Raw genomic sequence first — 24,747 nt, forward strand, 5'->3', positions numbered from 1 at the left:
CTTCTAAAAGCAGTCTTCACGTAGGAAGTGGAACATGATTTTTTTTTTTTACTTGTCTAAGAGGACTAGATGATTTGTACATATTCAAATTTCATTTCTCAAGAGCCCTGAGGTAGATGGCATGAATTCCATCTACTTTAATACTCAAGGAATTACTTTCAGTGAATTAAGTCGTTAGGTAATTCAGGGAACTTGAATTTGTTTGGTTTGGGGCAGATTTAAATCTAATTAGCTAAAAACCTTCACTTTTCCTCCCACTTTGGTGGGTCTGACATAAATGCGGGGGGTGCCAATTAGAATAAAATGTCTTTGATGAAGTCATTGCTTTATACATTAATTCTTCTCATATACATTAATTCTTCTCATAAAGAAATGTCTCATAGTAACTTATAAGACTAGAACCCTCCTACTCTTTTTTTTTTTTTAAGACTTATTTAAGTAATCTCTACACCCAGTGTGGGGCTCAAATCCATGACCTGAGATCAAGAGTCACACGCTCCACTGTCCAAGCCAGCCAAGCACCCCTAGGGTCCTCCTATTCTTAAGTAGACTTTGATTATTTTGTGTAACATATTTTCCAGATAAGTGATATCATGAACCTTTTAAGTTTGTTCTTTGTTAATATTATTTAAATAGTCTTTCATTATATATTTTTAAATTTGCATTATTTCATCCATTATTTATGGTATATTTACCTCTGTATTTCATGGGATCCAAGATAGTAGCAATTGAAACACTCATTGTTTTATATGAGACAGTAGAAAAGAAGAAAACACTGAAAGTTAAACTAAGACATTCCATCAATTTTAAAACATCCCAATTTCAGAAGATGTTAAAATGGAGGGAAATGTACAACTTACAGAATTGATGAAATACAATTTAAGCTATCCCAGTATTTCTGAAACTTGAAGTCTTTTTGGCGTGGAGAAAATGGCCTGTGGATTCTCTCTGAGAATTTTAAACTTTATTTCATGATCTGAAGAAAAAGTAAACATTCTGGATCATCTAAATTGCTACCTTCTAGAGAACAGTCATAAAATTTCAGGGCCTACGTTGGTGTTTACAACTAAGTTGGCACCAGCCTAGTACTGCTTGAGTTAGATCAGGTTTATGTGATAAAAACTGAGTCTGACCTTGATACATAAATGCTTTGAAGAGGAAGCCATGGATGTGATGTCATGACATGCTGTTCAACTGAAGGTTTGGAGCACTTGAAATAAAGACAAGTGGATGAATTGAGTCATGATACACCACAAAGATGACGTACAACATACCAAACTCGAGAAACTGATAGCCGTCTGTACCAATTTCACACAGCAAATGGCTATTTTATTTCAGCAAGACCTCCTATGTTAATATTTTTGTTAGTGGTTTTGTTGGTTTTATTTTATTTGCATAAAATGTAAATTAATTTCCCTCAGTTTGGCTTGTACATAGTCATAAAAAATTTAATGTTGGGGGGGTGCCTGTGTGGCTCATTCAGTTAAGCGTCCGACTCTTGATTTCAGCTCAGGTCATGGTCTGTGGGCCTGGGATCTAAGCACCGCATCGGGCTCTGCACTCAGCAGGGAGTTTCCTTAAGGATTCTCTCCCTCTCCCTCTGACCTTACCCCTGCTCGCTCTCACATGCATTCTCTCTCTCAAATAAATAAATCTTTAAAAAAAAAAAAAAGGAACTCTTAAGAATTTAATGTTGGAAGTCCTTAAAGTCTTTACCTTTAAAAGTATATGTACTTTACTCAAGTTTATGAAACATTGTGCTGCCCTTTATGTTCAAAAGCTATTAAAGGAATATATTAAAATAAGTGCTTTTTCAATCTAGATTTAAAGATGAGTGACTTGGTATTTTTAAATTTGATTCCTTTTAAAATATATTGAATTGCTGTCTTTTAAAAATTTTTTTAAATTTTTATTTATGTTTATTAGAGAGAGAGGAAGGAGAAGAGGGAGAGGGAGAAAGAGGATCTTAAGTAGACTACACACCCAGTGAGGAGCCTGACACAGGGCTGGATCTCACAACCCTGAGATCATGACCTGAGCTGAAATCAATAGTGAGATGCTTAACCAACTGATCCACCCGGGCATCTCTAAAATTGTTTTTAAATAACAACTTCATGGAGATATAATTCACATACCATAAGATTCATAATTTTAAAATGTATAATTCAGTGGTTTTAGAATATTCACAGTATTGTGCTACCATCACTACAATCCAATTTCAGAACATTTTCATCACCCCAGAAAGAAACCCTGTTAGGTTACCTCCCACCTCCTTCTCCCTCCCCACTGGCCCCTTGGAAACCACTAATCTACTTTCCGTCTCTATGGATTTGCCTATTCTGAACACTTTATATAAATGGAATCATATTTATGGCCTTTTTTTTTTTTTTTTTAAGATTTTATTTATTTATTTATTTGACAGAGAGACAGCCAGCGAGAGAGGGAACACAGGCAGGGGGAGTGGGAGAGGAAGAAGCAGGCTCCCAGCGGAGGAGCCTGATGTGGGGCTCGATCCCAGGACTCTGGGATCACGCCCTGAGCTGAAGGCAGACGCTTAACAACTAAGCCACCCAGGTGCCCCATATTTGTGGCCTTTTGTGTCTGGTTTCTTTCACTCAGTCTGATGTTTTGAAGGTTCATTTTATTGTAGTATCTGTCAGCACTTCATTCTTTTTTTGCTGAGTAAGATTCCGTTGCATCATTTTATCATGTTTTGTTTACTCATTAGTTGATGGACATTTGGATTGTTCTACTTTGAATGATACTGTGAACACTGGTGTTCAAATTTTATGTGGACATAGGGTTTTGATTGTATGGGGGTGTATACCTAGGAGCGAGTTGCTAGGTCAAATGGTAACTTAACATCGAGGAATTGCTGAATAGTTGGCTAAAGCAGCTGTTCCATTTTACATTCCCATTAGCAGCGTATGAGGGTTCCAATTTCTCCACATCCTCATCAACACTTGTCATAGTCGTTTTGGTTTTAGCCATTTTAGTGGGTGTGAAAGTATCTCTTTGTGGTTCTGATTTACATTTCGTTGATGGTTAATAGCATTGAATATTTTCATGTGCTTATTGGCCATTTCTATGTCTTCTGTGGAGATTATTAAAAAATAATCTGTGTATTCAGATCATTATTACAAAGACTGTTATTTTGCATAGTGATAGCATTAGGATCTGTTTGTATAAGACTTAGATAAACTGGCCCTCAATATTGTTGAATTTTGCTTTATGTAGTTTCCTGCTTCTTATCAGGGTGACCCTTTTTGCTGTTGCTAGTTTGCCTGACTGTAGTAAATATCTTTACTTACTTCCTTTCTGTGTCCCTCCATCCGTTTTGTTTTCTATCTGAGGTTCAAAGACCAGGAGGCCAAAACTGTGGGAATAATATAGAAAGATTTGAGCAACTGTACCTGAGGGCAGGATCTATATTTCCTTGGTTCTGGAGTTCCTAACTAGGGTCCAGTAATCATAGTTTTCAGGGGGCACATGAAACCTCTGAAATAATGTATAAACTTGTATGTGTGTATGCAGTTTTCTAGGTAGAAAAGATCCATAGCTTTTATCAGATTTGCTGAGGTTGACAAAAGTCCAGGCACCTGTTTTTATAGTTTCATTGGAACACAGCCATATCCATTCATTCTGCCTATGGCTGTTTTCCTGCTTTATTGTTAAAGTTTTTGTGGGACAAAAGACTGTATGACTCACAAACCTAATTATTTACTATCCAACTGTTTAAGGAAAAGTTTACCAACCCCTGAAGGGGAAAGGTGCTCCCATTCCCCTAAAGGCAAGAAGCAAAGAAAGAGAGGAAAGGAAGGAAAGAAGGAAGGGCAGAGAAAGGAAGGAAGGAAGGACGGACGGACATTGCTTTAATCATTGTGTTCCTAGCATTTAATAGGGCTCTTGTTTATAGAAGTGTAGACCTATATAGTATGGAGGGAGGAGCTCCTTTATGAGAAATGTTTATGAGGCTATGAACAAACTAGGCCTTGACCTGTGGATGGATTGCTCAAATGTTTTTATTTTGTTCTTGGTTCTTACCAAAAGAGATAATGAATTAACGATGACTTACATTGTTGTGAGAATGCATGATTGAACTCTTCTGGATAAGATGGTTCCATTTTATTTTAAAGTGTCACGTTTGAAATACCATGTGTGTATAACCAGCCCACTTGGAAATAGCTTGACATATAGGTTGATTAATAGATGTAGCTATCCAAGTATGGAAAATTGAGTTCCTAAAAATAAGTTAATGAGACCTACTGTTTTGTTTGCTCAATGGATTTTGGAAAAAAGATGAGGGGAGGGTACTTGTTTTTTTAAAACCTTGGAAAGTAATCTTTCCAATTTCGGTAGATACTGTTTGCCAGTTTGTAAGTGAGATAATCTGATTCACAAATGGGACTGTGTCTGCATGTGAATGATAACGCATGTCATATAGAGATTGTAGCCAGCAAATGTTTTTAGAAGGAAATTAGCATATTGCTAAGGGACATTAGTTCTGTTTTAGTTATAAATATTTCAAGGCTGTGGGGTCACTGTATTCCTGTGGTATAAAACACATTGTCTTTTTTTGCTCAATAATTACAGTTCAATTATACCTACTTAGGCTAAGGACATAATTTCTTGTTTTAAGTAAGAAACTTTGATTTAATTAATTCTGTTTGGCTATGAGTTAATACATATATTATTACATTTCACAACAGGGTTCTCAGGCTTTGTTTAGCCATAACTGATATAAGCATAGATATTCTAAAGCTTTTTATTTTTCAGTGTTATTTAGGCTTTTAGTTATCTATGAGTATTTACTGTGTAAGCTGATATACCTTTTTACGCTACTTTGTAGTATTATGAAGTATAGGATTTAAAATTATATCAATTATTTTGAATTATTTAATATATTTTTTTCATATAGGCAGTCAGCCAGACAGCAGGCTGATAAGAAAAAAGAAGAGTGCAAAGAAGGTAAGTAGTGTTAAAGGCATTTCAGATTGAAAGCATGTAATTCATATTTTCTTTACAGATGTATTGAGGTACATACAATAAACTGTATATATTTCAAGTGTCCAATTTGTTTGGTTTTTCGTAAGTGTATGCTATGAGGCCACCACCACAATAAGATAGTGAAGATAGCTATCACTGCCAAAAACTTCCTCAGGCCTCTTTATAATCACTCCCCCAACTCCTCTCCAGGCCTTCCACGTACCAAGATTCCTGAGCAATCACTGATCTGCTTCTATCACTATAATTTAGTTTTCATTTTCTTGAGTTTTATGTAAATGAAATTATGCAGTTGCATTCTTTTCGTCTGGCTTCCTTTCTCTCAGCATAATTACTTTGAGTATCATCCACATTGTTGCATTTTCTTGCCAAGTATTCCATTACATGGATATACCACAGTCGCCCCCCCCCCAGTTTTTTTGTGCTATAATTGACATATAACATTGTGCATGTTTAAAGTGTACAATAAATGTTGATTTGGTACAGTTATGTATTGCAAAATGATTACTATTATAGCTTTAGCTAACACCAGCATCATGTAACAGAATAACCATTTCTTTTTTGTGGTGAGAACATTTAAGGTCTTAGCCACTTTGAAGTGTATAATACAGTATTATTATCTATAATCTCTATGCTGTACATTAAATCCTCAGAACTTATTTGTCTTATAGCTGGAAATTTATATTATGACCAACTCTCCTTTTCCCTCACCTGCCAGTCCTTGGTAACTAACATCCTAGTCTCTGTTTCTATGAGTTGGCTTTTTTTAGATTCCACATTTAAATGATATTATACAATATTTGTCTTTCTCTGACTTCTTTCACTTAGTATAATGCCCTCAAGCTCCATCCATGTTATTGCAATAGCAGGATATTCTTCTTTATCGTGGCTGAGTAGTATTCTGTTGTGTATATATATTTTACATCTTCTTTATCCATTCATCCGTTTAGGGCCACTTAAGTTGTTTCCCATAATTTGTTTATTACTCTTTTGGTGGACATTTGGGTTGTTTCCAGTTTGGGACTATCACAAACCTGTCTTGAACATTTGTGTACAAATTTTTGTATTACATATCTTTGCTTTTCTCTGGAGAGCAGAATGGCTAGATCATATGGTAGGTATATGTTGTAACTTTATTTTTGTTTTCTATTTTTAAGAAAGGTAAGTAAGTTTAAGATACTATGACTTTGTTATATGAAGTGTAGCTATTCAGTTGTTCATTTTAGAATTATTTTATAAATGCCATTATTTAAAATCTTTCCATTTTTGGACACCTGGGTGGCTCAGTCGGTTAAATGTCTGCCTTTGGCTCAGGTCGTGATCCCAAGGTCCTGGGATCGAGTCCCACATCAGGCTCCCTGTTCTGCACGGAGTCTGCTTCTCCCTCTGCCTCTCCCCCACTCGTTCTCTCAATCTCTCTCGCTCTCGTGCTCTCTCTTTCAAATAAATAAGTAAAATCTTTAAAAAATAAAATTAAAAAATAAAATAAAATCTTTCCATTTTTATGTATACATCTTGAAGACAAAGTGATTCCAGTTACTCGGTCGTTGAGGACTAGAAACATTGTTCAAACTAAAGACCACTTGCATGAAGAGAATGGTGATGTTGAAGTTCGGCGCAGTTGCAGGATTAGAAGTCGCTATAGTAGTGTGAACCAGTCTGTGCTGTTTGACAAACTTATAACAAAGTAAGTAAAAATTATTTGGATCAAGATGATTTAGCTGGCAAAACTTTTTGTTGGGGAGGGATCGTAAATTTCAACTAGCTTGACTATTTAATACATTCAGCTGTGTAAAGCATAAAGGAGAATGGTTATTAGAGGGCTTTGTAATAGTTCTATATATGTATTTAAATTCTTGGAAAGAAATTTTAGAATATTTTTACACAAGTAAATCAATGCTTTGTATAGAGATATTTAAAATCCCAGCACTCAAAAAACACAATGGAAGAAAAATAAATTTTTTAAAAATGTACTACTCTTTTACAATTTTAGCTTATATTATGTCAATTTTCTTAAAGCACTGCCGAAGCTGTACTTCAGAAAATGGATGACATGAAGAAGATGCGTAGACAGCGAATGAGGGAACTTGAAGACTTGGGAGTGTTTAATGAAACAGAAGTAAATATATCCTTCCTCAGTCCTGAAACTAGTGTAACATTTTGTGTCAACTACACTTCAGTAAAAAAGAATATGTATATATAGCTCCTTCCATTTAGGGGATGATTTAATGATCTCCAGTTTAACCTTTTTTCTATGGTACTGTCCATTTTTTGGTGAAATTATTCATCATTTTCAACATTTTTAAACTGTCCAGCATTTGTTTGATCAGTCACTAGTTATTGCTGTAGTTGTAAGAGTTTGTAGCTGTAAGTATCTTCATTTTAAGCAGGATAGAAAGATCCTACTGAATTTTTTTAATATACTAAATGTTAATGGCTTTTGTTTAAACGTTTTTAGGAGAATCTCAATATGTACACAAGAGGAAAACAAAAAGGTATTCAAAGAACTGATGAGGAAACGACTGACAATCAAGAAGGCAGTGTGGGTTAGTCTTTTGTTCTACTTCTGGTTTTGAATTTCAGCACTTTTTATTTAGGAGGAGATAGCTTTTTTATTCAGAAGTTGTCACATTTATGGTAGTTTGTGAAAGATCAAAGGATTGGTCATAATTGAAAAGTGAGAGCAGGGCAGAGCTTAAAAGGATAGTATGTCTTATTTGGAAGAGTACTTGAAATCAAATCTAAAGCAAATAAACCTGGTTTGCTTGCATAATACATCTGCAGACAACACATCTCTGCCTGTTAAAAGGTGATTAAAACTGAGTTTCACTCTTCTGTTTAGAAATTGCTACTGTAATTTATTAGAACTTCTCTTGAGTAAAACTGGTTTCTGAAATGCATTTTAAATATTTGGTGAGGGTGTTTCACATTTTCATAAGTAGATTATTTGAGTTACGCTCCATGTAACTCAGTGACAGCCAGAAGGGCTGGATGGAATTGAAAACTTAAATATGAGAGGCAAAAGCTAAGTGAGGAGATACTCTAATTTGTCAACATGTTAAATTAACTTGGAAACTTAAGTATAGTCACTTATATTAATAAAATTAGCAATACCATAAACTTTAGTTTGGTACTACTGACAGTAGCCTTTAAACTTCTTTCCCTACTTCCTTTTTTCCTTCCTCTAGTTATTTTTAATCCTACAATTTACTTCATTTTTTAAAATCTTCATTTAATGCTGCAAAAGAATTACAGATCATTTCTATGAACAATCTAGAAGTAAATAAATTTTTAGAGGAGGGTCTCTTTCACTCTCAATTTCAGTGTGTTAAAAATCGTTAACATTTTGGTGACTATCTTGAAAGTAAATGTTTCTTAACTGTAGAATCATCTGAAGAGGGTGAAGACCAAGAAGATGAAGATGATGGTGAAGATGAAGATGATGATGAAGATGATGATGATGATGAAGATGAAGAGGATGGGGAAGAAGATAACCAGAAACGATATTATCTTAGACAAAGAAAAGCTACTGTGTACTACCAGGCTCCTCTAGAAAGTAAGTGCTATATATACTGTAATTATATTACCTTTATCTTTACTGCCTTTTCTCTATTCTTATTTTTCATGTTTTCATTTTATGGAATACTCATGGCTGTTGTCTTTCATAAACTATCCTAAGTGTGTAAGAAGTCATTTCTTCAAGAAAGTTAGATGTTAGCCTTGACCAAAGCAAATAATTTGGCTATTTTGAAGTTTTGTGTCTGTCTTTAATTATTTTAGATTTATTTATTTAGATTTTACAGCTTTCTACTTAATTTTGCCACTTTGTGTAATAAGACTGTTTTTGATTTATGTTAAAGTTGTGCCTCAGTACTTATGAGCATATATATGCAGGGCTGATAACCAGCTGTTATGCATCAGTATAATCATAATGGTTGTTTATGGCCAGTGTGTGTTTTGGTTGGTTGGTATCTGTGCTATACATATTTTCAACAGCAACCCTGCAGATGTAAATGATTTAAAACGTGAACGGTAAAACAGTCTATAGTAGATACGTACTAGTATTTTCACGGAAGGCAGCACCTTTGTGAGTATTTAGATGAAGAGCAAAATTATCTTCATACATATTTATATATCACATACCTATAATTCTTCTTTTTAGAACCTCGTCACCAGAGAAAGCCCAACATATTTTATAGTGGCCCAGCTTCTCCTGCAAGACCAAGATATAGATTATCTTCTGCTGGACCAAGAAGTCCTTACTGTAAACGAATGAACAGGTTTGGTTCTCAAGTAGTGATTGATTTATGACAACATAATTATGGCTATTTTAGGGTAGGATTCTAGAGTCTTAGTATTGGGTGTATCCAAATAGAATTCTAGAAACATATATTTGGAAGAGTTAGCTCTATGCCTATAGTGCTCTTACCCTTACTACCACTGACTGGTTTTTGCTTTTGCTTCCATTAATAGGAATTGTTAATAACTACCGTGGTAAGGTAGTTTATTCCATTGTTCCACACTTTAATAATAGAGGCTACCTTTGCTTCAGTGTTTACTGTATTTCTGTCTTAGTGTTAAGCATCTTACATAGACTGTTTCATTTAATCTTCACACATTGTTTGAGTGTAGGTGTAGTCTTGTCTTCACATAGTATCACAGACATATTTTCTCACAATGACAAACATACTAGGTTACATAACTTTCTAGATTTTTCATGATACCATCCTTTTCTAGATCTGGTTTCTTTTTTCCAGGTTTTATTTCCACTTTTTAAAAATTTTTTCTCTCATATAGTAGGAAACCTTAATTTTCTTTGACCAAATTATTTGTAGGTTTTTTTCCCTTTCTACATCCTAAGATTTGTTGGTTGTCTGTCATATTTAAGTTCAAAGAGGTAATTCTTGTTATTTTCTCATTCTCCCAAGTAATAGAAGGTTTTCTGATTCATTAGAACTTTCTGGGTAATAGTAACATGATAGTAGTTCATGAATGGGAGAGCTTATTGAAGACTAAAGGCAAAAAAAAAAAAGACATTGATATGGAAATGGTACTTTTTCCTAATATTAATTTGTTCAGAGGTAAGATTGATATCCTATGAGACTTCAGTTATTCAAACAGTTCTTGGAAGTCTCCTCAAGAAGCACAAAAAGCAACACTTTTGTAGGTGCTGACAAATTCTTCTCTTCTAGGAAAAAAATGAAATACTACTTGTGTCCCTGGGTCTTTTAATTTCATTTTCAAAGTGTCAAAAATCACACTAGATTTCCTGTTTTGTCATCCCTTTTCATACAACCAGAGCCCAGAAGGATGGAGGACCAGGAGGGCAACCTGTCAAGGCTGCCCAAGATGAATTGCACTTGAAAGGAGGCCACACTGTCATTACTTCTCATAGGCCCCTTAGAATATTGTTAAAGGGGCGCCTGGGTGGCGCAGTCCTTAAGCGTCTGCCTTCAGCTCAGGGCGTGATCCCGGCGTTATGGGATCGAGCCCCACATCAGGCTCCTCTGCTAGGAGCCTGCTTCTTCCTCTCCCACTCCCCCTGCTTGTGTTCCCTCTCTCGCTGGTTGTCTCTATCTCTGTTAAATAAATAAATAAAATCTTAAAAAAAAAATTATTAAGAATATAGTTAAAGACCAGTATATTGGTGGTGCAATCTAATGATCTTCAGAAAAGCAGGATAAGGTATAATGTTCCCTGGAGGGGCGCCTGGGTGGCACAGCGGTTAAGCGTCTACCTTCAGCTCAGAGCGTGATCCCGGCGATCTGGGATCGAGCCCCACATCAGGCTCTTCTGCTATGAGCCTGCTTCTTCCTCTCCCACTCCCCCTGCTTGTGTTCCCTCTCTCGCTGGCTGTCTCTATCTCTGTCGAATAAATAAATTTAAAAAAAAAAAATCTTAAAAAAAAAAAAGGGGGGGGGGTATAATGTTCCCTGGAATCCCCACCAAGCATAAGGTCCAGGGCAGCTGTCTTGGTTGCCTGACTTAAAGGACAAACCTCTGTTAGATCTAACAGAAGCAAAAGGCTGCACTTACTTTGAGATTTAGTTTCTTTTCTCACTTTTAGTGGATAGATGTTTCTGGAAGTAACCTACTTAATGACTGACTGCCTCTGTAGTCACCACTTACAATGTATCTTGCAGCAGATAGGAATTTTTTTTTTTTTTTTTTTGCCCATTTGGTGCTCAAGTTCCCATATCTGGTTTACAGAGTCTATCCTTTATGGAAAGTGTCTCATAGCTCTTTGGGTACATGATTTTTTTTTTTCTACAATTATTTAACAAATGTTTGAGTACTACCATGTGCTAAACTAAGCACTATGGATATAAAAATGACCCGAGTCAAGATTCCTGCTCTTGGATCGCATTGACTAGTGGAAGATTCTGACACATTTATTTTTTATTTATGTATTTTATTTAATTTTTGGGTATAGTTGACACATGATGTTACATGAGTTTCAATTATACAACATAGTGATTTAGCAACTGTATGTTATCCAGTGATCACCACAAGTGTAGCTACCATCTGCCACTATAACGCTATTAAAATTCTATTGACAATATTCCCTATGCTGTACCTTTAACTCCTGTAATTTAATCATTCCATTATTGGAAGCCTGTATCTCCCACTCCTGGTCACCCATTTTGCCCATCCCATCTCACAAACCCCTGTCTGGCAGCTTTCAGTTCTCTCTATTTATAGGTCTGATCTGCTTTATGTTTGTTTATACATTCTGACACACTTAAAGTATGAACTAAGAGATTTCAATTGTACCTTGAGTCACATTATTTGACAATGATTTTGGTTTTGATAGCTTTGTGAAGATTTTTGGTTTTTGATAACAGTTTTATTGAGATACAATTCACATACCATATAGTTCACCCATTTAAAGTGTACAGTTCAAGGACTTTTAGTATTTTCACAGTTGTGCAGCTATCACCACAATTTTATTTTTTTATTTTTTATTTATTTTTTTTTTTTTAAAGATTTTATTTATTTATACGACAGAGATAGAGACAGCCAGCGAGGAGGGAACACAAGCAGGGGGAGTGGGAGAGGAAGAAGCAGGCTCATAGCAGAGGAGCCTGATGTGGGGCTCGATCCCATAACGCCGGGATCACGCCCTGAGCCGAAGGCAGACGCCCAACCGCTGTGCCACCCAGGCGCCCCTATCACCACAATTTTAGAACATTTTTCTTGTCTCAGAAAGAAACCCTGTACTCTTTAGTTATCTCCAGTCCCTCTATCTCCCACCGCCTCAACCGTAAGCAACCAATAATCTATTTTCTGTCTCTCTAGATTTGCCTAGTCTGGGTATTTCATTATGTGCACTCTATTGTGAGTGTCTTCTTTCACTGGGGACATCATTTTCAAGGTTCATCCATGTTTAGCTTGTAGCATGTACCAGTACTTCATTCTTTTTTATTACCAAATAAGATTCCATTGTATAAATATACCATACTTTGTTTCTCTGTTTATCAGTTGATGGACATTTGGGTTGTTTCTACTTTTTGGCTACCATGAACATTTGTGAACAACTTTTTGTGTGGACTTATGTTTTCACTTCTCTTCAGTATGTACCTCGACGTGAAATTGCTAGATCAAATGCTAACTGTATTTACTGTTTCAAGGAATTGTCAGATTATTTTCCAGAATGGCTGCTTTCTTTTACATCCCCACAAGCAATGTAAGAGAGTTCCAATTTCTCCACATCCTAACTAACACTTACTACTATCTGACCTTTTGAATGTAGCCCTTTAAACCTTTTTTTTTTTTTTTTTTTTTTTTTTTTGGTAACACTCTTGCCAAGGCTATGTAAACATCTCTTTCCCTTTAACAACCTTAACGGTAATTTTGCTCAGCCTTTTTACTTTTTCTTGAAGAGACCAGCTTCTGTTTATAGTTCATGTCCTACTTCACCAACTTAGGCATAGAAACAAAACACACATCTAAAGAATTGTTTGAACATTGTTCTTAGCATCCATGGTCCAGAAACCTTGCACCTGCAGTGCAAGATCTTCTAAGAGTCTTTTCAGCGTACTTACGCCGAGTTCAGGAATGCTGCCTTTAAGCAGGATTTTCTTTCTTATGACTGCTAACCTCTACTCATCTAAGGTTTATTCTTTAGCTTCAGTCTGCAGTTTCTGGAACAAGCCTAGTCCCTCTGAACATGAAGGTAACATAATAGTACAATTGCTTCACCAGTATTCCAGAGTATTCCTTACCTTTTGTCGAGGTGCTGGAACTGGCAGCTCTGGACACTGGTTAGACTCACAGTGCTGATCCAGTGCTTATCCTTGCCAAAAGTTCAGATGTTTTTAAAAAGCCAAGTGGAAAAAAATGAGTGAATGTGGATATGTGTGTTTAGAATCTTTTTAAAACTGAAATAATGGCCTTTCTACAGTATAATTATGAAGAACCTGGACCCATGACTAGGACCGCCTGGGTTGCAAGCCCAGCTCTTCTTCTTATTAGTGACCTTTAGCAAGTTACTTACTTGTGTCAGTGTTTTGACCCATAGAATGAGGAGGATGATATTATCTATCTCACGGTATTATGAGAATTAGATGAGTTAATACACGTAAAGCATTTAAGATACTATCTGGCATTGAGTGCTGTATGTTTTTGTTATTATAACTATAATGCTTAAAAATCCTACTTCGCAAATCAAATGGAAAATGTACGTCAGTCCACAGGTTTTGTTGTTTGCTTATAACTCTTTTTGGTTTGTGAAACCAACAACTGGAAATCACCAGTGTATATAGAATGTGGATTTTTGGAATAGAAAGACAACGGTTTAAATTCTGACACAGATCATTGGCTAACTCTTACATTTTGAGCAAGTTGTTTAAACTGTGAGCCAGGCACATTGGTCCCAACTCTAAATGAACATGCCAGTATGTACTTGTCCAAAGTTTAATTAAGATTAAATGAGATAATATGTCTACTACCTGGTATGAGAAGCACTTAATAATTGTTAATCCTTTTTATTAATTGTGAGTTGGGCTTAATTATGTGAATACATACTGAATTCACACACAGCTATGTGAATTATGTGCTTACAAGTTAGAGTCTTTTAGTAATATTAATGGGAATATTAAATAAATTTGTCTTTCATATAAAATTGCAGACTTGTGCTCAGCAGTTTTACTTTCAGGCTGATCCCAAAAACAGTCTTGGGCATGTTTGGGGAAGTGGACAGTAGAGGATCACTTTCTCATTTGTATCTGTGTTTCCATAACCCCTATCCAAAGCCCTCAGGGCCATTTGTGTTTTGAATTCAGGTTGGAGGGCAAGGGGGAGTCACAGAGGTAATGTGCAACATTAACATCTCTAGGAGTGTCTGAGCCAGTAATGCCTAGTCAGATGTGTTCTATAGAAGAACATATGAATAATCACAGTAAGTGGGACAAATGAATTGCCTTTATGACATTTCAGATCCTGCTACGTAAGTAGTGGAAAAACTTGTTTTCCAAGTATAAGATTCTGGACCTACATTATGCAGATAATAGATGGTGAACCTTTTATATTTTTGTAAATACCTACTTACTATGATTGTATTCTAACCCAGGAAAAGCTCTAGACCCTGAGCCAATAGAATGATTACAGGTTTTCCCAGCTAGATTCTTTGTCTTTCCTGTGGGTCTTTTGCAACAATGCAAAGGTAGAAGTGATTTAAAATTTTTTTCAATATTTGTAGCATTTGGCGTCCTAATAAATACTACCAGCTAGCCTAAGAATTTGATTATATTTTTATTCCTTTTCTGTAAGTGAGGCTTATATGGATTAGGTAACTCATCCACATTTACACAGCTGTTAAGTGGCAGTTGTGAATTTACAGTTGATGATATACTGTAGATAAAAGGCCATCTTATTTCTCACTGTTTCCTAGTATTTTTAACTTTTTGGTCCTTTCTGGTTTACATAAGAACTCTCGTGTTCTCCTTTTAAGGTTGACATTTCAAAAGGTGATTCCCTTCCAAATGTGAAATTATATATAGTATAATCTTGAAAATACTTTCTGAAATTACAGTCCCAAAGAGTCTAATACCCTCTTTTCCCCACCTTTCTCTTTGAGGATAACTGATTTATATCAAGAGTAAGAAGTCATTCTGCCTGGACCATGCCCTATCATAATGAACGTATGATTGTCAGCTCTACCACAGCCTCCTGCCTATCTTTTTTTTCCCTTCCTCTCAGTTATCCAAGTCTTTTATTCCTTTCAAAAGATTCAACAAAGCCTACTTCATTGGTTCAGCAAATGTATTAATTTTATGATAAACTTTTTTGAATCCTTAGGTATTTCTGATGTTTGCATCTTACGCCTCTGGTTTTCCTGCCCTCCTTCGTCATGATTTCAGTTTTCCTCTTTACTTTAGGCGAAGGCATGCAATCCACAGTAGTGACTCTACTTCATCTTCCTCTTCCGAAGATGAACAACAATTTGAGAGGCGAAGAAAAAGGAGCCGTAATAGAGCTATCAACAGGTAAGTGTCATACTGATGCCTTTTAAAAACTACAAGCTATATTTTTTAAGTGGTGAGAAGGCTGAATAATTTGGGAATCGGTACAGCTTGGCCAAATTTAAGAATGACGTAAGAGGTTAATGTATAAACCAGAATGCCATCTTGTTTGAAATACCTATATTTGAAACTAGTAATAGATTAGATAACGTTTCCTTACACAACCATGGTATAGCTCAAAATGGTGCTCGGTAAACACTGACTTGAGGAAATAAATTTTTTTCACTTCAAATATATTTTTTCTGTCTATAATAATTTAATGGTACATTCTTATTGTAGAACTCTTTAGGAAAGCTAAGGAGTTTACTCATTTTATAACTCTTTGTGGTATAAGTTCATCTAAGTTCATAAGTTCATATGTAACTTCATAGCAAGGATTATTCCCATTTTACAGATGTAGGTGGGTGAGTGAAAAATGCAGTGCTTGAATCCTAATAAAATAATATTTTTATAGAGTAGAAAACAATGATGAAACAATTAGAACATAATAATTGAAGGGGTATGCAAACCAACCATTCTTTGTATCCTAAGCTCTATTCCTTTATAACATTAGATCTGCCCTAATGTGGTAGTCACTAGTTACATGTGGCTATTAGGCACTTGAAAGATAGCTAATATGAATTGAGAAATATTTAAATTTTTATTAAAAAAATATACTCTTGGGACACCTGGGTGGCTCAGTCGTTAAGCATCTGCCTTCGGCTCAGGGCGTGATCCCAGAGTCCTGGGATCAAGCCCCACATCAGGCTCCTCTGCTGGGAGCCTGCTTCTTCCTCTCCCACTCTCCCTGCTTGTGTTCCCTCTCTCACTGGCTGTCTCTCTCTGTCAAGTAAGTAAATAAAATCTTTAAAATATATATATATATAATTTCAAAGACTTAGTACAAGAGATAATGTAAAATATCTCAATTTTGTAAATATTTATTTTGCATATTGAAATGGTATGTTTTAGATAAGTAAAATATACTGTTAAAATTAGTTTTACTTTTTTGTTTAGTGTGTCTAATACAAAATTTTAAATTACATTTTGATTTGCATTTCATTTCTGTTGGCAGCAATGAGTTAGGTCAGCCACAACCTGTATTATTTAGACTTACTTGGATTTTTCTTTGCCTTCATTCCTAGAAATGTGCATCTAATCCCCTGGATTTTATAGCATGCAGTTAAAGCCACAATTGAAAACGTGTCCATCTCAGATTTCACAGTGTAAATTCCTTGCAGAGCCTGGGGCTAGCGGCGCTCAGTGAGGGGTGGGGGGGCCTGGAGTGCTTTTACTTGTGTTCAGCTGCAGCATCTTTCTTGCTTAGGTGCTCCAACATCAGTGTCTTAGCCTCTAGCAGGAGCAGTTTGCATTCTCCATCTCTAAGACAAGCAGGTTCTTCTAGGTGTATTCTGTGTAATCTACCATAACTGTTTTTGAAAGTAGTCAGGAAAGCAGTGATTCATTCTTGCTTGAGAGGAATGATGTGGATCCAAATGCTTGGTAGACTGAATGTTTTGCTGAGAGGTATTGTAGCAGAGTTGTTGCAGGGCTGGGTTGGTTTGAGTCCTGGATGCGCCACTCGGTGTGACTTTGGGCATTTTAATTAACCTTTTTATGCCTCAGTTTTCTTTTAAGATGGGGGACATAATAATGCCTACTCCATAAGACTGTTAAGAGGACTTAATGAATTATTACATGTAAAACCACCTAAAACAGCCTGGCAAATAGTAAATACTCTGTGTATGTTAAGCACAGTCATTATAAAGTATATTGTTACAGACCGGATTCCCAAAGATGAATTACTTTATGGTGCTGTGGTATCTTGAACACTGGTATTTCATTTGACTGTATATCTTTAATAATAAAACTTCAGCGATAAGTATTTCTAACACTGAAATTCTCAACCTATAAAGAAAATGAGGAAGTTGAAATACATAATTTCACAATGGCTGTGATTGAAATTAAACCTTTTTTTAAAATTTTAAGAAAAATGTCCATATTCTAACATGGAATTTGGGGGAGAAAAGTGAACTGATGGGGTGTTTTTAAAAATCTTTTCTAAATAGGTGCCTCCCGCTAAATTTTCGAAAAGATGAATTAAAAGGAATTTATAAAGATAGAATGAAGATTGGAGCAAGTCTTGCGGATGTTGATCCAATGCAACTAGATTCTTCAGTGAGTACTGTCTTGAAATGTATGCTTGAACTGTTTGCTTTAGTTTAGTTTTAAAATTAAACCAATGTTCTTTAAATCAGACACTTTTTACAGCCTGTTTTTTTCTTTTTTTCAAATCTTCAGGCTACAACTAAAATGCAGTTATTCATTTGACTGTGTATGGGTTGAGTATAGTTTAGGGATGGAATGACATTTTAACTTTGACTCCAAATCTGAGAATGTCTGCATTTCCCTTCCATTATTAGGTACGATTTGATAGCATTGGTGGCCTATCTAATCATATTGCAGCTCTAAAAGAGATGGTGGTGTTTCCATTACTTTATCCAGAAGTCTTTGAAAAATTCAGAATTCAACCTCCAAGGTAATTTAATTGTACATTTTATTTTAGCCCAAATCTAGGCTATGCTACTCTTGTCCAGAAAGATAACACTTCTCTGTTGACAGTTTTCAGGCCTGCAGTAATTTATTATGCTTTCCTGGGTACATTGAATATTTTTACTTTCTTAATGTTTTCCTTGAAAAATGGTTTTGAAATTGATTCTCTATGAAGAGAAAAATAATTTCCAAGGCTTTTCATACATTTGGTGAAATTCTTCCCATACATATTCTTTACTTTTTTCTTTCACTTTTATAATTTAGTTTCAGATTTATACCAAAGTAATACATGTACATAATTTTAAAAGTCACATTGTAGTATAAGTCTTACAAAGGAGAAAATGATAGTCCCTTCTCTACTCTTCTTCCTCCCACTTTCCAGAGCCAACTACTTTCAACTCCTGTTTACCTATTTAAATACATACTTAAATGATATGCTTATACTATGATTTTGGTCTGTTTTAAACAGAATCTATTGACTTCTAACATGAACAGGCTCTTTTGCTTTCCCTACCCTCCATATATAATTTTTTTCCTGTCCTCATATGCTCCTGGTAGCTTCTTTATGCACATACAAAATTGTTGAACCAATTTTCAGTGTGTGCTTCATGATTATGTAAATATTTCTTACAGCTGAGCCATATATAGTATATTATGACTACATTTTCTCTCGTTTACAACTCTGCTCTTTCCCCTCAGCTTTTTTAATACTGTTTGCCTGTGGGTGGTTTTTTTTATGTTTGTTGTTCTTTAGGGTTTTTTTGTAATTAGTTTTATATGTACTTTTCAGTTCTTGCACAGAGTTTTTGTTAGAGATAAAATTCTACAGTACAGTTAAACATATCAAATAATTTATTGACGACTCCTTATTTTTCTAGACACATCTTGGAGCTTTGTTCTCTTGCTTCCATCCAGACTAGTTATTCTTAGTCTTGAAGCACAACTAAGCTTTGGGACTTCTTATCGCAATCAGTGGGATTTCCTTTATCTTTCAGTGCTAGATTCCCTGCTTTGTGAAATCAACTAAGACTTTTTTCTTTTTTTAAGATTTTTTTTTTTTTAATTTTTAAGTAATCTCCATGCCCAGCATGGGGCTTGAACCCACAACCCTGAGACCAAGAGTCTCATGCTCCACTGACTGAGCTAGCCAGGTGCCCCTAAGACCTTTTTTTACAGCTGTGTTTTGATGGAGTATATTCTAGCAATATCCTAAGAAAAAAGAGTGCATGGGAGGTTATTTTTATTTTCTTTCTGAGAATGGTCATGGAACCACAGTCTGTAGATGTGTCTTTTTCCCCTCCTGCTTTCGTTGTGCTATGCCTTTACCATGTGGAAAAATGTCCTTTGATTTCTGGGAAGGTTTTTTTGTATCACTTCTTCAGTAATTTTTCCACTCCATTTTTTCTTTTCCCTCAATTCACGTCAATTGAATGTTGGACTTTCTAGATTAATCTACATTTTTTTCTTGTTTTTATCTCTTTTGATCTTTTTTCCTTAAGTGTCTGGTGGGGTTTTCCTTAAGTGTCTAGTGATCCTTGGCTCTCTGTTAATATTTAATGGTGAAGCTTTTTTTTTTTTTTAGATTTATTTGAGAGCAAGAGTACGCACAAAGGCGTGTACAGGGACAGAGGGAGAGGATCTCCAGCAGACTGTGCTGAGTACCCCCATGGTGCTTCATCTCACATGACTTGAGCCAAAATCAAGAGTCAGTTGTTCAGCCAACTGAACCGCACAAGTGCCCCAAGAACGGAGCATGTTTTTAAAAGCTCACTTATAGAGCTTGTTAATTTGTAGGCCTCACCTTAGGGTGATTGGTGGGTGGTGATTCTTTTTACCAGAAGTCCTCAAAGTCAGTATCTAGGCATGTTTTTCCCCACAGAGACAAATCCCCCAGTTTTTTGTTTGAAGCTTATGAGCCTTGGCTGCCAGCATTTTAGCAGTAGGCTTGAGCAAGGGTTAGTAGTCTACACTGTTCAGCATGGAGTTTTTAACTTAATTTCTGCAGCATCTCATCTTGTCCTGTACCAGAAAGTAAATTATCCAAGCAATTTGCCTGTACAGAGTAGTGAAGGGGTGGTCTCACTGGTTTTTTAATAATGTGTTATTCCATCCTCCTCAATTTTTAACCCAGCCCTTCTCTCCTTCCTTGCTATGTATTACCTCTAAATTTCAAGAGGTTTTGAAAATGAGCTTTTTTTTTTTTTTTTTTTTTTTTTTTAGAAAGAGAGGAAGCTGTGGGGGGAGCAGTGCAGAGGGAGAGGAAGAGGGAGACTCTTAAGCAGTCTCCATGCCCAGCATCAAGCCCGAGATCTCACGACCCTGAGATCTTGACCTGAGCCAAAATCCAGAGTCAGACACTCAACTGACTGAGCCACCCAGGCACCCCACAAATTAGCCTTCTTATTGGGGACTACTTTATTTTATTTTGTTTTGTTTTATTTTATTTTATTCTATATATTATGTTCAATTAGCCAGCATATAGTACATCATTAGTTTTTGATGTAGTGTTCAGTGATTCATTATTTGCTTATAACACCCAGTACTCATCACATCACATGCCCTCCTTAATACGCATCACCCAGTTACCCCATCCATGCACCCCCCCCCCCCCACTTCTGTAACCCTCAGCTTTGTTCCAGAGTCTCTCATGGTTTGTCTTCCTTTCTGGTTTCTTCCCATTCGTTTTTCCCTCCCTTCCCCTGTGGTCCTCTGCACTATTCCTTATGTTCCACATATGAATGAAACCGTATGATAATTGTCTTCCTCTGCTTGACTTAATTCACTTAGCATAATTCGTTCCATTTCCATCCATATTGATGCAAATGGTAGGTATTCATCCTTTCTTATGGCTGAGTAATATACACTGTATATATGAACCACATCTTCTTTATCCATTCATCTGTTGGAGGGCATCTCAGCTCCTTCCATAATTTGACTGTTGTGGACATTGCTGCTATGAACATTGGGGTGCATGTGCCCTTCTTTTCACTGTATTTTGGTGTTAAGTGCCTAGTAGTGTAATTTCTGGGTCGTAGGGTAGCTCTATTTTTAATGTCTTGAGGAAACTCCATACTGTTTTCCAGAGTGGCTGTACCAGCTTGCATTCCCACCAGCAGTATAAGAGGGTTCCCCTTTCTCCATATCCTAGCCAACACTTGTTTCCTGTCTTGTTAATGTTTGCCATTCTAACTGGTTTAAGGTGGTATCTCAGTGTGGTTTTGATTTGTATTTCACTGACGGCTAGTGATATTGAACATTTTTTTCGTGTGTCTGTTAGGAGCTACTTTATTTTAGCTTTTCATATCACCACACTTTTTAATATTTTCCTTTTTCTTCTAGTTTTTATACCTTATTAACCCATTTTTAAACCCTAGTCCCAGATTCCTTTTTCCTTATGAAACTTTTCTTCCTGAATCATCCTGTATGGAAACATTGATTTAAGTAAACTTTTTTAAATTAATAAGCTTTTTCCCTTTTCCATTATAAAAGTTATGTGGCATACATCAATCCCAGTTAAACACTGGTGAATTAAAAATTTTTTTAACTAGAGGGGCGCCTGAGTGTGGCTCAGTCGTTGGGTGTCTGCTTTCGGCTCAGGTCATGATCCCAGGTTCCTGGGATCAAGCCCCGCATCAGGCTTTCTGCTCGGCGGGAAGCTTACTTCTCCCTCTCCCATTCCCCCTGCTGGTGTTCCCTCTCTTGCTATCTCTCTCTCTCTCTCTGTGTCAAACAAATAAATAAAATATTTAAAAAAAATTTTTATAACTAGAAAGATATTAAATAATAGCACTTGCTGTTTATAAGAAGTATTGGAAGTGCCTAGTTAAAGTAATTTAGTAAATTGGGTCTGGGGAGGGGATCCTATCACAACCCGGCCTTTCCCTCTATTTTCCTTCTCTGCCCTTACTGTGGTTTGCCATTGAGGTGGCAGAGCTGTCAGGACCCAAGGACCCAAGATTGTCTAAAGCCACAAGGAAAATAATGGAAAATTCACCATCCCCATTGCTGCAAAGAGCAATTTATGGCTTTGTTCTTTTATTAAGCTCTTGATTTGGCTTCATACTACATTTTGTGTAGGCTTTTATTCTTGAATCTTGGCTAACCTCCTTAGGCTAAACCTATTGGCCTCAAAATTATAGGGCAGTTGCATTGCCTATCTCCTCATTACTGTAGTTATCGGTTATTTACTCTTATTTGGAATAAACATGAAGAGTACCTCTGTCCACTCAAGTCCATTCATACAATCAAAGATAATTATGCTAAAAATCAACAGCAGAAGAGATTCCAAGAAGAGGCCATCCCAGCATTAAAAGAGATTCCTGTTAGTGAAGTAAACAGATGTTCTTTCTTGCAGCCAAAGAACTTTATGCCAAAACTGACTAGTATGTAGACTAACACCAAGCATTTATTCTAAGTTTTGATGTAATAATTTTGGCCATATTTTGTTTTTGTTTTTGTTTTAAGATTTATTTATTTGAGGGAGAGAGAGAGAGAGCGGGAGGCAGGGGCAGAGGGGGAGAGAGTCTTAAGCAGACTGCACCCTGAGCATGGAGCCTGACACGGGGCTCAGTCTCAAAACCCTAAGACCACAACCTGAGCCGAAACCAAGAGTTAAACTCTCAACCAACTGTGCCACGGAGGCACCCCAATATTTTGACTCTTTTTCAATACCTGATATTGAAATGTAAAAAAAGTCGAACTTCTCTTTAAGTTCTGTTAATATTATAAATGTTCTCAAATATTAGTTATTAATGAACAGAATAAAATACTGCATTACTGTAAAAAAAAAGTAATTAGTAAATTTAAAAAGAAACACCTCTCCTGATTTTTTCTCATTTCCCCTTCCTTATAACATATATTTCCCTTTATAATAAATCAAATATATGATTGTATTAACCTGTTTTCACAGGGTGTGTTCTCTTTCTGTTTTAATGGCTGAATAATATGCCATTATGTGGCTATATCACTTTTTTTTTATATCGATTCTGCTTTTGCTGGCTATTTAGGGTTTTAAATTATCACAAATGTCAATATTATGAATATCTCATCGCTTTCTCTTTGTGTGAAGCCTTAATTCCTTCTTTAGGACACAGCCTCACAAATGACATTGTTGGCTCAATAGATACATTTTAAAAAATCTGTTCCTGCCTTGGTTTCTGTAGGTTGAAATTTTCATTTGTTTATTCCATTAGGTTATTGCTTTTTTAGCAGTTGCTTTGTTTTTTTCTGTCTGCATTCGATCATGTCTATTTCTTATTTTTCTTTTATATATTATTCTCTTAATAGATTTTATCTATTACATGTGCATTTTTTCCCACAGTTCTTATTTTGTCATTTTTGCTTTTCTGGAATCTTCCCTAATGTTACTTTTCAAGAGCAGTTATATGATGATTTGAAATTATTTCGTGTTACTTTGGTAGCACATGTTCTATTTCTATACCCTTTTTACATTTCTAATAAGAATTATGAGTACAGTCTGTTTTGGGGGGACTTCTATCCAAAGAGCAGTGAATAACTTTGGAAATATGTGAAAAAACTATAGATGACCCTATTACAGTGTTGTCAACAAGAATGATTTCAAATTATTTACGTTGTCCTAGTCCCTGCCACCCAAACACCAATTATTTCCTTAAGCTTTTTTCTTTTATCTTACTTCATTCCCAACATTTTTTCTTACAAAACTTTTGGTGCTATGTTACTGGCACTGAGACCAAAGGTTGTAGATGAAATCTGCTTTTCTTTCCCCTAATATGTTATAAAAGTAAACTGTCAAGTCTTTTTAAGAGTGACTTCTGTACAAGGTAAAGTATTATCATGAGCATGATGAATGAATAAAAGAAAATATGATTCAAATAAAGGGTTTTATTAGCTTCAGTTTTGTAGTATTGATATTTTCAGGTTTTAAATTGTACTTTATGGATTGAAATGATATTTCAGTTGTCTTATTTACTTTTTTATTCACTAATTAACTGCATTCATGAAATTGGTTTCTAATTTTTAATGTAGTATTAAAATAATACTTATTCTTTTATAGAGGTTGTTTGTTTTATGGCCCACCTGGAACTGGAAAAACTCTGGTTGCTAGAGCACTTGCCAATGAGTGCAGTCAAGGGGATAAGAGAGTAGCATTCTTCATGAGGAAAGGTGCTGATTGTCTGAGTAAATGGGTAGGAGAGTCTGAAAGACAGCTACGATTGCTATTTGATCAGGTATGATATTAAAATTTACCTACATAGACCTATAATCAACGTAGATGTAAGTATGTAAAGATTAGATAAGTCTTGTATTTAATCATGTTTCATAGACATAAACTCAGAAGAATTAAACCAAATATATATTCTTTATGGATTATTTTCCTTTGTATGTCAAGATAATACTGACCTACGATGAACAGTTTTATAGGAAAAAGATAAAGGAATAATTGTATGTAAGTTCTTCAGAGTCTTAGGTCTCATATCTAGAGAGAGACTGGAACTCTTATACTTAGCAGTAGTGAATTATGTCTCAGTATGTGACTTGAAGATTAGTTCTGCCCTAGAGTGACTTTCAATTGCATATCCCAGATTGTATTGACAACACATTGTGAGATAATACATTCTGATCTACTGAGGCATATTGCTGCAAATGCTTTTGAATCTCTTTATAGAACTCACTGCATTTCTTTGACTTTACTGAAATAGACTTTAAA

General features: G+C 35.7%; 1 protein-coding gene and 1 pseudogene across 1 annotated transcript in view; both read left to right on the forward strand.

Moving 5' to 3' along the window:
• Window positions 1-24,747, forward strand: part of ATAD2 (ATPase family AAA domain containing 2) — a 61,598-nt gene that overhangs the window by 11,778 nt on the left and 25,073 nt on the right. The window contains exons 3-12 of the mRNA XM_045805692.2: window positions 4,919-4,968; window positions 6,526-6,691; window positions 7,024-7,123; window positions 7,463-7,550; window positions 8,390-8,560; window positions 9,167-9,284; window positions 15,384-15,491; window positions 17,576-17,684; window positions 17,930-18,045; window positions 24,094-24,268. Coding sequence (XP_045661648.2) covers window positions 4,919-4,968; window positions 6,526-6,691; window positions 7,024-7,123; window positions 7,463-7,550; window positions 8,390-8,560; window positions 9,167-9,284; window positions 15,384-15,491; window positions 17,576-17,684; window positions 17,930-18,045; window positions 24,094-24,268 — 1,201 coding nt within the window. The remainder of the gene's footprint in view (window positions 1-4,918; window positions 4,969-6,525; window positions 6,692-7,023; window positions 7,124-7,462; window positions 7,551-8,389; window positions 8,561-9,166; window positions 9,285-15,383; window positions 15,492-17,575; window positions 17,685-17,929; window positions 18,046-24,093; window positions 24,269-24,747) is intronic.
• Window positions 20,706-22,750, forward strand: LOC148109421 (phosphatidylinositol N-acetylglucosaminyltransferase subunit P pseudogene; annotated as a pseudogene).

Source organism: Ursus americanus, chromosome 9, assembly GCF_024610735.1.
Source record: "Ursus americanus isolate L20-20 chromosome 9, mUrsAme1.1.p, whole genome shotgun sequence".
NCBI lineage: Eukaryota > Metazoa > Chordata > Mammalia > Carnivora > Ursidae > Ursus > Ursus americanus.